Below are 12,026 nucleotides of genomic sequence, written 5' to 3'. Positions count from 1 at the left end.
TACGTTGTTATTTTCCAGTACCTAGGTATCCTACGTATGTAAATTAGACTATCACGTTTCTATAACAAAGTATTTGAATGACAGTGGCATAGGTTTTCCTTTCCAGGTGTACGATACATGAAAGAATATATATACATGGTGTAAATTTATATACTACGACAGAGCACACATCGCCATCTAGCCCCAAAGTAAGCGTAGCTTGTGTTATTGGTACTGAGATGACTGATGAATATTTTTATGAATAATATACATAAATAATTATAATATACATATAAACACCCAGACACGGAAAAAAATTCATGCTCATCACACAAACATTTTCCAGTTGTGGGAATCGAACCCACAGCCTTTGATTAAAAAAGCAGGGTAGCTGCAAACTGCGCTAATCGGCCGTCCAAAAAAACCGTATGAACCGTAACCGTAAATAAAAACCGATATAATACTTCACAGGCTTAAAAAAGGTACATTTGGTTATTTACTGTATAGGTACTCTCATTATTGATTGAAAGAAATCACACGCAAAATTAAAATCGAGTGAGCTCTAACTGAGCGAGCAGTATCTATCTACTCTTCTTATTTACAGCTATTCTAATAGAACAATTGTTATTGTTAACACTTTAAGTGTCCAATCTTAATACTTAAAACTTATTATATCCAGGTAAATCGCAGCAATGAGCAAATAAGCTGGCAATTAAATCATGGTTTGGATTAAACAGTCTCATTACATTAGCGCTGTAAAGCGTCACATAAAACTATGTTAGTAACGTTTGCGAAGGTGTAAAACTTAATCAGACATTAAGTGGCATAACATTGATAGTAGGTAGGTATGTATGATGTGATGTTTACATTTTAGTGCATCGCCAGTACCTACTGTAATATAGGTAAAATATTATACCTACTTGAATTAATGCAAATCGTTACTAAGTAACTGCCTACTATCAAGAAGAAAATAGTTGCATGAATGCAATAACTGGCTCTACTGTCAATATTATTAATACATACACCGTACATTAACAAATATACACGAGTCAAAGCAAACGGTTTAGCGAATATTAACATATTTTTATACCTGCCACCACCTGCTTTTTATTTTTTAGATCGAAAAAATCTTATGTTTACGGTCAAAGTCATTACGAATTCATTAAAGGTCACAGGTATCCTCTAAGAATGAGAAGGGTACGGGCCGTAGTTCACCACGCTGGCCAAGTGCAGAACGTTGATCAAGTGACCTTGTTATCGATTAAATAAGACCTACATCTTATCCTTATAACTATATATGTCACTGAAAATCGCGCTGTAGGTACATTTGTTTACAAATTGTTTATGATCTTAATAATTCCAAAGTTGTTCAGAAGTAAGGAATCATTGTTACGCTTTTAAATTATTCAAACCGTCAATCATCACGTGCTCATTCAAGCAATTACGACGTTATTTTCCGAAGAGCACTTATCGGCCGTGCGACTGCGACAATATCAAGCAACGCATCTCAATTCTGCCAATCAACTTAAATTGTCTCATTAGGAACTGCTTGCCCCGTCTCTAGGCGGCGGCAGTATATACCTACTTTAATTTACGGCTTGCTCGTTGTTCGTTCTATTGGCCATGAATTTTTTATTTCTCTATTTTGTTCTGTAGGATTGTTATATGGCCGAAATTACATTTAATGCCTATTTGAAATTAGAGCAAGGATTCGCGACAAATTCATACCGAAACAGGAAAAAATGTTTTTCTTCTCTTATTTCAATTTTCATAACTGCTGGACTTAATTCTCCAGCCATCTAAACTTCTTCCAGTAACTTACTAGTCGCCCCAGTTGCCGAGGATTTCCGCGATCAAGGCGAGGAACCCCGGTCGACTTTTCGTTGGTCTGGTTTGGGCACAGGGGTTGGTATCACCTTTAATGCTAAGAAGTATGTTTGATATTGTGTTATAAGTCCTTAAAATCTTCTTGAGTTTTATCTTGTCTAGGCGGAGTAATTTTTTAGTTAGGTACGCGTTGGTCTTGAGGGTTGAGTTCAAGCTTTCTTAGTGAATACAAACTAATAATGTTTTGTTATTACAAACTAATATTATCTATAATGTTTTGTTTTTTAACCATGTTTTTATCCATTAATGAATGAGTACGGATCAATATTCTCGATCAAAATTTCTCAACCGTAGTTTTATCTAAAGAAAAGTTTTTCTTATAAAATACTAGCGGAAACGTGCAGCTTCGTGTTCACCAAATCGTTTAATTTTTAATTAATTTATTTTCGTTTTTAATATCTTAAAAAACTGTTATTTTATTATGCGTGGCCGAGCAGCTTGTTTCGAGCGGCATTTTTCTTGCTTTAAGCATTTCTACACATGTACATAATCAATCTTAGATATTAAACTATTTATTTGGATAAGGATTAATATCATGATAGGAATAACAACATCTTTCGATTGTAGCCGTGTTTTGATTGTGAAAGTTATTTTGACTTAAGCCTAACAGTTAGACATATATCCTCGCGGACTTTTTTTATAGATAATAATGATTATTTTAGATACGTATAACATATTTTTTTTGTATTATCTATCATTTTCGCGGCATACGCCAGTTAAGCTCCAAGTCGGTATGACAGCTTTAACCAATGTTATATTTAAGCCAATTTTAAGAAAACCATAATAAATTATACACTTAAGCCTTCCGCATGAGTCACTCTGTTCATTATTTAAAACAGTATGACAATCTGTTTGGTATTTTTTCAGTTTTTCGCGCCCAGGCAGACAGACCGACGCGGCGGGGAGGCTTTTTTATAATACGAAGATTTATAATTTTTATATGTCGTATTTTAAGTAGGACTAGATTTAACAGAAAATTCTACAATGCACACCGTATAGGTAAACGCAAAGCAAGATAGAAATTCCAACTCCTTTTCAAAATAAAACTTTTTGTCTGTTGGTAATGAATGGCAAATTAAACTTCTATTTAGTTTCAGTAGTAATGTTTTACTTTTATACTTGTCAGGCAACTATTAAATACTTTTATTAAAATACTTTTCCTATAATATCTCAAGATGGATTTCATTTCTTTAGCAATTAAAAGAAGAAACAATTAAAATATATATCCGACACAATAATTGCCACACCACAAAATGATTTGGACTAACCGATCAATTTGTTTTCGTAACCTGTATGCTTATCAAAGTCACTTATTAAACCATTAGGCGTTTTACTCAAGAAAACGATTAAACTGTGCTTAAAGATTAATAATAATAGGTAACTTGTTACTTAATGGCTTGTCACAACGCTTTGTCGATCAATATTAGATTACCCACTCAATTTCACGTTATCTTTTTTAAGATGTTTTACTAAATTTAAAGCGAGACTGATTGTACTTCTTCCTTACGTTTAACGTTCGCCACTTCATAATTACGATCGAGCTGAAATTTACTGATCGGTTTTATATATCCTAATAAAAAAGATGGTTATGATAGTGCAAGAAGATACTGTTGCTATTGAGCTGATCTGATAGTGGAGTTAGATGAACGAGTTCTAGTGCTAACTGCTGCGCTCTTCCAGTTGGGCACTGGCATTTATATTCATTATATTAGAAGATTTACAAGTAAGAAAAATCTTCTCCGAAGGGTTTAGTTTCAAACCTAGAGCCCAGAATGTGGTTAAAACTTTGCATATGAAAATGTCTGCCGGGCTCGCTTGTACGGTATAAAAATACCAAATACTTTAGAACTTTCCTAACTCACAGTTGCCATTCACACTTAAATTGACAAAGCAAAAACTGTGAAATAATTAAGACAGATGCCATGAAAACCATATAGAGAAATAAAACTTATTTTCTTAATAAAACATTAAGGGTTTTTTACAAATCAGATATACATACTTTGTTGTTAGGTTCGGCGTTTCGACTGTTTGAAACTTTTATCCTAATAACTTTTTTATTTTCTTACTATAGAAGGATTTCAATTTCATTGAAATAAAATTAATTAACTGTAGTTTCAAACCTATTAATAGTGTAAGCATATTTTTTTTTTACATTTACTTAATAGCTTTAGACCTGATATTGTAACCAACCTATACCATAAATGAGATTTATCTCAATATTGATATGAATCTGTATCGTCGGCGTCATAAACAGACTTACCTACGTAATTGATCAGTTTGATAGCGTCTGGATTTAGAAACGATTTCAGATGGGCATTTGTATTTTACCTTGTATATATAGTAATTGAATATCGTTGTTATTAACAATCATGCAATTGATCGGAGTTTTGTGATTGTTTCGATGTGGATTTGTTTCACAATGGGTTTGTTTTCTTGAGTAGCTGTTCTGTACTAAATTGGTTTCATATTAATCTTAAGACAACGGATCTGAAAGTAGTATGCAAGCCGCATTCACACTGTAAAGGCATTTCAGTCTGTTACTACTTTGCTTTCTTAGTGTGTGAGAGAATGCTGTAGATGTATCATCGTATTATGCTTTTTGGCCGCCATTACGTTTGACGTGTCTAAGTGCATCTGTCTGTGTATTTCCCGAACGGATGAACCGATTTTAATATAGTTTTTTATGTTTGAAAGATGAATTATTCGAGAGTATTCCTAGCTAGATTTTATGCTAAGATTGGCCGCTGCCACAAAATGGCGTATTACTAATTTTTTCACAACCCCCTCATTATGGGTATCAAATGAAAAGATTTGACTAGTAGATTACTGTACACTGTACTGTACACTATGACGAATTTATAAATCCAAGATGGCCGCCACCACAAAATTGCGAATAACATTTTTTTTTCACAACTCCCTCAATATAGGTATCAAATCAAAGGGCTTGACTAGTAAAATAATATTAGCTTTATTTATTATTTTAATTTATATATAATTTTATTGTTACAGGAAAGTGAAGTGCACCGTTGGACCGCAGGATGCCGATCGCACCGCGCGGCCCTCCGCACGACTTAATCCCACCCTACCGCCTGCAACACCATAGGAGACCGATCTCAACCCTCAAGTGGCCTTAGAATATTTTAAAGTGTAACTTTTATACGCCTCTTTTACACCGACCTAATAAGCATAAGTACAGTGTTTAGTGTTAAGTGTCGCGCGCGAGTGTAAGTGTATATGTGTGTCGATGGTGCGGCCGACATGGGAAAGTCCTCGGCGAGAACACATGGCCAAGGTGAGTCCAATACGTATTCCAAACAGCGATACTGTCTTACAAACCTGTCCGGCCGAGCCTTGGACATTACCGCAGGCAAATAAGCCTCGATTAATAATGTACAACATATGCAGTTCCATACAAAATCATAAGTATTGTGTTTATTAACCTACTTCAATTTCAATTTCAAAAAGGCGGAGGTTCTCAATTCGTCGAAACCTTTTTTTTCTTTAAGTATGTTACCCGATTACTCAAAGACGCCTGAACCGATTTGAAAAATTCTTCTTTGGTTTTAAAGGCCATACTTTCCAAGTGGTCTTATTTAAATTTTATCTAAATCGATCGAGCTGTTATTAAAAACTCAAGAATAATGTAACCCAAGGTAGCAAAGTTAATTATTAGGCGTGCGCTGAGAAAAGTATTGATTATACATAAAAAATATGTACATCAGGATTAAAAGTACTCATTATTACCTACTAAAAAGTCCGCGAGGTTATCTAACTATCATATTTAGCTCATAATAGTAGCGTTTGTGTAAAATGTAATTAGATCGCCGGTAGAAACAAATATTTTTTTTCTGTTTAGTTTCCTGGGCGTATGTTGAAGTAGGTTTATTTTTTTTTTATTTATTACAACCACATTATACTATAAAATTATTATATCGGTACTTGCAAATAGTTAGGGAAATGGCGTTGTCTTACTCCGAAGTAGTGGGAATTTAAACGTAACTAAAAGATAATGTCAGGTATTGGTTTGTTCAAAATTTTATGCAATGAAAATTTTTAATCAGACAAGCTTATGATTTTCTGATTTTATGTGAGATTAAGAATTAGGTGTACCCACGGTGCCTTTATGGCCGTACGCGTCTCCTCCCACAATGAGAATAGGTTAAGGGCGTAGTCCACCACGCTGGTCCAGTGCGGACTCGCAGACTTCACACACCTTCGAGAACATAATGGAGAACTCTCAGATATGTAGGTTTCCTCACGATGTTTTCCGTCAACATTGAAGCAAGTGATAATTGCTTAAAAGGCAGATAACTTAAAAAAGTTAGAGGTGCGTGCTGGGATTCCAACTCGTCCCTCCGAAAGTGAAGTCGAAGTCCAGTCGAAGATGGGCTATCACCGTTTCCAAAAATGTCCTTATGATCAGTTAAATCGATGAATTTTTTCGTGCAAAGAAGGAAAATCGGTACGGTGCAATTTATGATTACTTCAATATCTATACTCTACAAACAGATCCTTTAAAATGTAATCTCTGCGCATGTAAAGGTCCGACACCGGTGCATCCTCAGATGTTGAATTGATCACTGATGATCCTACTTTTATCGGAAAGATATATATAATACGTACTATATATATACAAGATGTAAATTTTCCGATAATAAACCGCCCATAAAACCCGTTGCATCCCCCTTCTTTAAGGCGTTGTTATGGCAAAACAATAAAGTTTGATCCATAGCTGGAAGAGTACATAAATTGTGATTGTAATGTTCATTTCTCTGATTTTTATTAAACCTGTTAACCCCTATTAAAACTCCTCAGGGGTGGATTTGCATAAAAACATTCTTAACTAATTTCTTAACGTCTAATTAGGATTTTTTTAATTAAACTTTAAATAGGTCCTTGTCTGAAATCTCACCAGGTGGTAAGTAGCAGTGGAGTGCACTTCATACATACACAAAAGCTCTGCCTACCCAAATTATTTGATATAGTTCGTTTTGGAGGGGATTTTTTTCCATTTTATGCCATATCTCCTTTATGCATAGCCTGGCCAAAGACAAGACGTGCACAGGACGTTACTTGGAAGTAGTGATGCAAGTTATGAGGGTATCGGGCTAACCTGTTATAGTAGGTATTCGTAGTAGTATTAGAGCATTTTGTGACATAGACTAGTCCAGGGAAATCAACCTTGCTTATTTCCGCCGCCAAGCAACATTGCTCTGTTTTCGTCGGAAGGACGTTGAGCCGGTACAGGCACATGAGGCTTGAATCCTACGGCCTCGGGTTGATGGACACAGGGCGCCACCTTACAGGACCTATCCCTTGCACACCCCGCGAAGCGTTGCTCTGTTTATAAGCAATGAGTTTCCACTTACCATAAGGTCATGCTTGTTCCGTAAATTATTAAATTTAGATTAACAATTAAACATATCATATTGCCCCTCTCGTGGATCGAACCTGGGACCTCCCACTTATACAGTGGCGTGCTCTTCATACATGCATATAATATGCAGTGCGCATACCCTAAAATTTATAGATATCTCGTATAGCAGGAGGAAGCAGGAGGATTTTTGCCGTTTTATGCAATTTTCTTGCACGCCACTGCACTTATAAGACCACAGCGTCCACCACTCGACCAGCGAGCATATATACTTAGTGTAGACTTATGCGACTTATAGATTCGTGGCTCGTCGAGGCTTAAAATGAAGATAATATATAATTAAGGTTTGTAGTAATTATATAATATTATTTGTGACAGTGGAAGGTAGTTATTAAATAATACATTACATACGTTTTGTAACTTTTTCTAGTAAATTTACTAATGACTATCTAATTATTTTAGTTGTAACTGTAACATTATAACACGCAGTACCACAGTAGGTATCTGATTAGTTGATTACAAATAAATTATTACTATTGGGTGAACCGACCCATCTAGTTTCAAACTTTTGGTCCCGAGTGGAGATCTGTTCATCATTCAAAATTTGCGATGAGTGCACAACCGTGGATGTGTTTTGTATGAAAATTACCATTTGGATTAGTTGCAAACTGATTGATAAATTAGAGAACAGCAGGAGGTAGGTGCGCCTTTGTCTCACGCGACATTGTCTGCGTTGAATTTTTGTCGCTTGTTACCCTGCCCTCAGTGGCGTGCACTCCATACATGCACAAAAGCACTGCATACCCTAACATTGATATTATAACACGAATAGGAGGAGAATTTGTGCAGTTTTATGCAATTTTCCTGGTGGTATGCATACCCTGGTAAGAGACCCAGTGCACGCCACTGCCTGCCCTGCCTCTCAGTTACTCAAAAATCAATGTCGATAACTTTCAAATGATACGAGTAGGTATGCCCATGCATTAGTGTTAAATACAAACTTTGTGTATTAACTATTGCATTAACTATTGCTGTAAAGTTTTATCAAAATCAGTTCAGTAGTTTTTGCGAGAAGAGAGTAGCAACAACCATCCACACAAACTTCCAACATCCATCCACTCAAACTTTTGCATTTATAATATACTCGTAAGTTGAAGTAGGATGTATTTTCCCTAATATGTACCTACCTTTTTGCTTACGTCTGTTAACTTTATTTATTACAGTGTTCCGATTACATAAATCAATGTCTAATATGCAAAAAAAATCTATATATCCTAAAAAAAGACTTTTGGTCAAAACGGAATTGGAATGCAAATAGCCCGGATATCTAAAACCTTACATGGCACAATAAAAAGAACGCGTTGGCGTACTTTTTTAGTCTGGCTCATTGTAGAGTCTTCTATTCATCGATGCAGAAATGCAAGAAAGCAGAGAACAATGCAAAGTATACGCCGCAGGGATCGTTTAGGACACGGGCTTGCGTTGCGTGAATATGGAAATAGACCCCTATACTATAGGGGTTGTTTTAAAATATGGAAATATATGGAAAACTCCCCTGTTCCTGTGCTCAACAAAACTTAACGATATATTTATTTATTATTAAATATTTGTTGGAATAACTATAATTAGTGCCGTGCTTATGAAAAAGGCGACAAATTTCAGACTTGTCCTGCATCTGCAAAAAAAGTATAACATAGCAATAGCAATGTCAAAGAGTCGTCTATATTCGCGTCAAAGAGTCGCACGACGCGACGGTATAGTTCTTCGAATAATCTTCTTTCAGATTAATTAATGTTACTACCTACTAACAAATATTTATTGAAAAGAGACTGTTAAGTTTTAAGTTCAACGCAGGATTCTTTTATATATTTTCATGTTTTAAAACAACTCACTCAACAATATTTCATAAGCGGCGCAGTATAATAATTTTATAGGACATAGGAGTGGAAGAATGAAACAACTTGTTGGCTTAATCACTTTATACGGATATAAAGTATTTAAGCCAAATTAAATTATTATACAAGGAAGGTAATACGTAAGTGTCCTAGCATAGATCGAACAAGACCGGAAAGACATGGCGCTGTTCTGTAACTTTCAAATATTAATAGGTATTTTCCTACTTTATATCAAAAAAATGTATCAATTATATTTGCAAAATGAGATAAGGTTTTGTAATTAAATGATAGATAAACCAACAAATTTTGTAACTTATAACACTGAAACGAGAAAGGCAACACCAAAGGATGCATGCGCGCGCCGGTGCGAGGGCGCTAGCGTCTTCCGCGGAGGAGTATCGGCTCCGCGCTGTGTCGAAGCGCGCGTGTTGAACCCGCCGCGAGTTGCGGATCTCTAGGCGCGCGGTTCGAGGGTTTAACTGGGAGCCGGGGTGGCCGCGCGGAGTGGCCCACGGCATGGCGCGGCGGTAGCGGCGCGGATGTGCGCGCGCTCGGAGGCGGTGGAGCTGGAGGTGCTAGGCGCAGAGGGCGGCGAGGCCCGTCCGCCGCCGCGCCCGCTGCGCCTCTCCCTCCTAGAGCTGCTGGGCAAGCTGGTGCGGCGCGACCAGCCCGCCGCGCCGCGCCGCCGCACCAGGCACAACCATCGCTTCCGCACTTTCGTCGCCTGCGGTATTCTCACACATTCATATGTCACACACTATACCGTGTTATGGTAAAATAATTGTCACGCATTCAATCGCCTGGGGGAGTACAGATATTGTTATGGTGTTAGTATAAAATCCCGGAAAGATTGCACAATGAGCAAGGTCGCAGTCGTCCGCCCCCGCACGGTCAACGGCCGATCGGGGCGACGACGGCGGCGCCGTAGAGCTTCGTGTACGACCCCGCGTGCTCACTTGTTATTGATTATCTCATAACTGTCTATACTTTACTGTCCCTGATGACAAAAACTTGCCAAATTATTCTTAAGGTAACATTTACCACAACATTCCGTACACATTGAAAGTTTCCTTTTCTTTGTGTAATTTTGACTGCGCCAAAAAAAACTGCATTTCCTTAGGGTTGTGCACAGATTTTTTCCATTACAATATTGTTAATATCGATAGTTGTTCTGTAAATCTTCTAAACTTACTACCACTTACCAAATCAACCATACGTAAATAAAATGATTGTATTATGTAACCTCTCTGCAACATAGAATATTGTTTACTTCGAGCCTAGGTACTATGCAGGTACGTCATTATCGTCAGCTATATGCAATTAGGTTTCCCTTCGACATTGTAGTTTTCAAGTTAACTATCAACAATCAAAATATTGTCATAATGTCCAACTGGTTAAATGCAGTCATTATCAGTTATGTTCAGTATAAGGCAAAGCTAAAATTATGCGCGCGTGCTACTTTTAGTATACGCGGTAATGTATTGCTGAAATAAAATATTTTCTTCGTGATAGTAGTTTCCCAGCGTTAAACCAAATCTTAAACTACATACGGTTTACATCCGGTCTAGAAATTTCGTGCGAATTATAAAACAAACTTTTATATCCTCAGGATATAAGTTCGTTTAAATTGAGACAGTCTGGCAAAATCTCAAAATAATGGGATGCTATTTGCAATTCAAAATTGTGTGCATGTTAGATTACACACTTTTTGTCTAAAGCTGTCTTTGTTTAAACATGTAAATAATACATGTTTAAACAAAGACAGCTTTAGACTCTTTACGTATGGCTGTCACTGAATTCCTTCTAAAAAGCTGGACCGATTTTAATGATTTTTTTTATGTTATATGATTCGGATTCGGACCCTGTAGGTGGCGCTGCAGTCTGATTTCTGGTTATTTTTTTAATGACAAGACAACATTTTACTTGCGCTCCAATGTAAATTTCTTATTCTTTTACATTGATTTTGTATTTGGTAACACTTTTTACAAAAAAGCTTTGCACATGTTCATTCGTGTTATTTTTACCATAGATTAGTGAAATTGTTACTTCATTTTCAATAGCACACATCATATCGACACAACACCGTCTCAAATTGCAGCATTAAATTTGGTTTTGTATATAACATGTGCCATAAAGTGTTGTTTGAAGTGTACGACGCGTGGCCACTCGTCGTATGCACGCTCTCGGCACGAAAATATTGAAAATATTCTTTATGTTACAAAACGTAAAGCTCACATTACAATGCTTTATTTTCAGCTGAGTATGCGTTGAGTTGAGACGGTGTGCGAAGGCCATTAGCCTCTTATATCATGTCAAAAGAAGGTCAGTTCTCTAATGAAAGTATTTTTGCATAACAATAAACAACAAGGTTATACTTATCTTGTATTCTGATGTCTAGGATAAAGTGTTTAAAAACTTAAGCAATACATGTCTTGTCTATTAAAATAGGTAGGTAACTAAGTTAGGTACATATCTTATTGTAAGGCAGACTTCGCAGTCTGGTTTCTATTCCTTCAAACTTCCAGATTCCGTCCGCGACTTGGTCCGAGTATAACTTCTGTTCTTCCTTCTTCCCGCTAAAATACTAATTTATTTATTTCTTTTCCCTATGAATTTCTTGCTTACATTTTTTAATATCTATGAGTACTCATTATTCTATATGTTCTCATTATTCTCAGCTTTGAGTAGAAACTATGACTTGCTTTATTCCCCGGGTCAGATTCCCAACAGTAATTCATAATTTACGAATTTCCTCTTTTCTGGTCCTGTAGAAGGATTTGCCCGTGGCTAATTAAAGTACCGACAAAGACTTGGGGTGCCATACCCTAAAAAGTTTAGCCCACTCTGCCTTAGACTGCAACGTAACTAAGCTAACTTGTAGAAGAATATAA

General features: G+C 36.6%; 1 protein-coding gene across 6 annotated transcripts in view; it reads left to right on the top strand.

Annotated features, from left to right (window-relative positions):
* The window catches only part of LOC120632615 (probable phospholipid-transporting ATPase IM), an 84,909-nt gene that overhangs the window by 25,462 nt on the left and 47,421 nt on the right, over window positions 1–12,026 (top strand). For all 6 annotated transcript variants that reach the window (XM_039902549.1, XM_039902550.1, XM_039902554.1 and 3 more), the window contains one exon: window positions 4,876–5,158. In XM_039902549.1, coding sequence (XP_039758483.1) covers window positions 5,101–5,158 — 58 coding nt within the window. In that variant the 5' untranslated portion in view covers window positions 4,876–5,100. The remainder of the gene's footprint in view (window positions 1–4,875; window positions 5,159–12,026) is intronic.

This window comes from Pararge aegeria, chromosome 20, assembly GCF_905163445.1.
Source record: "Pararge aegeria chromosome 20, ilParAegt1.1, whole genome shotgun sequence".
Classification (NCBI taxonomy): domain Eukaryota; kingdom Metazoa; phylum Arthropoda; class Insecta; order Lepidoptera; family Nymphalidae; genus Pararge; species Pararge aegeria.
This window is presented reverse-complemented; position numbering and strand designations above follow the sequence as displayed.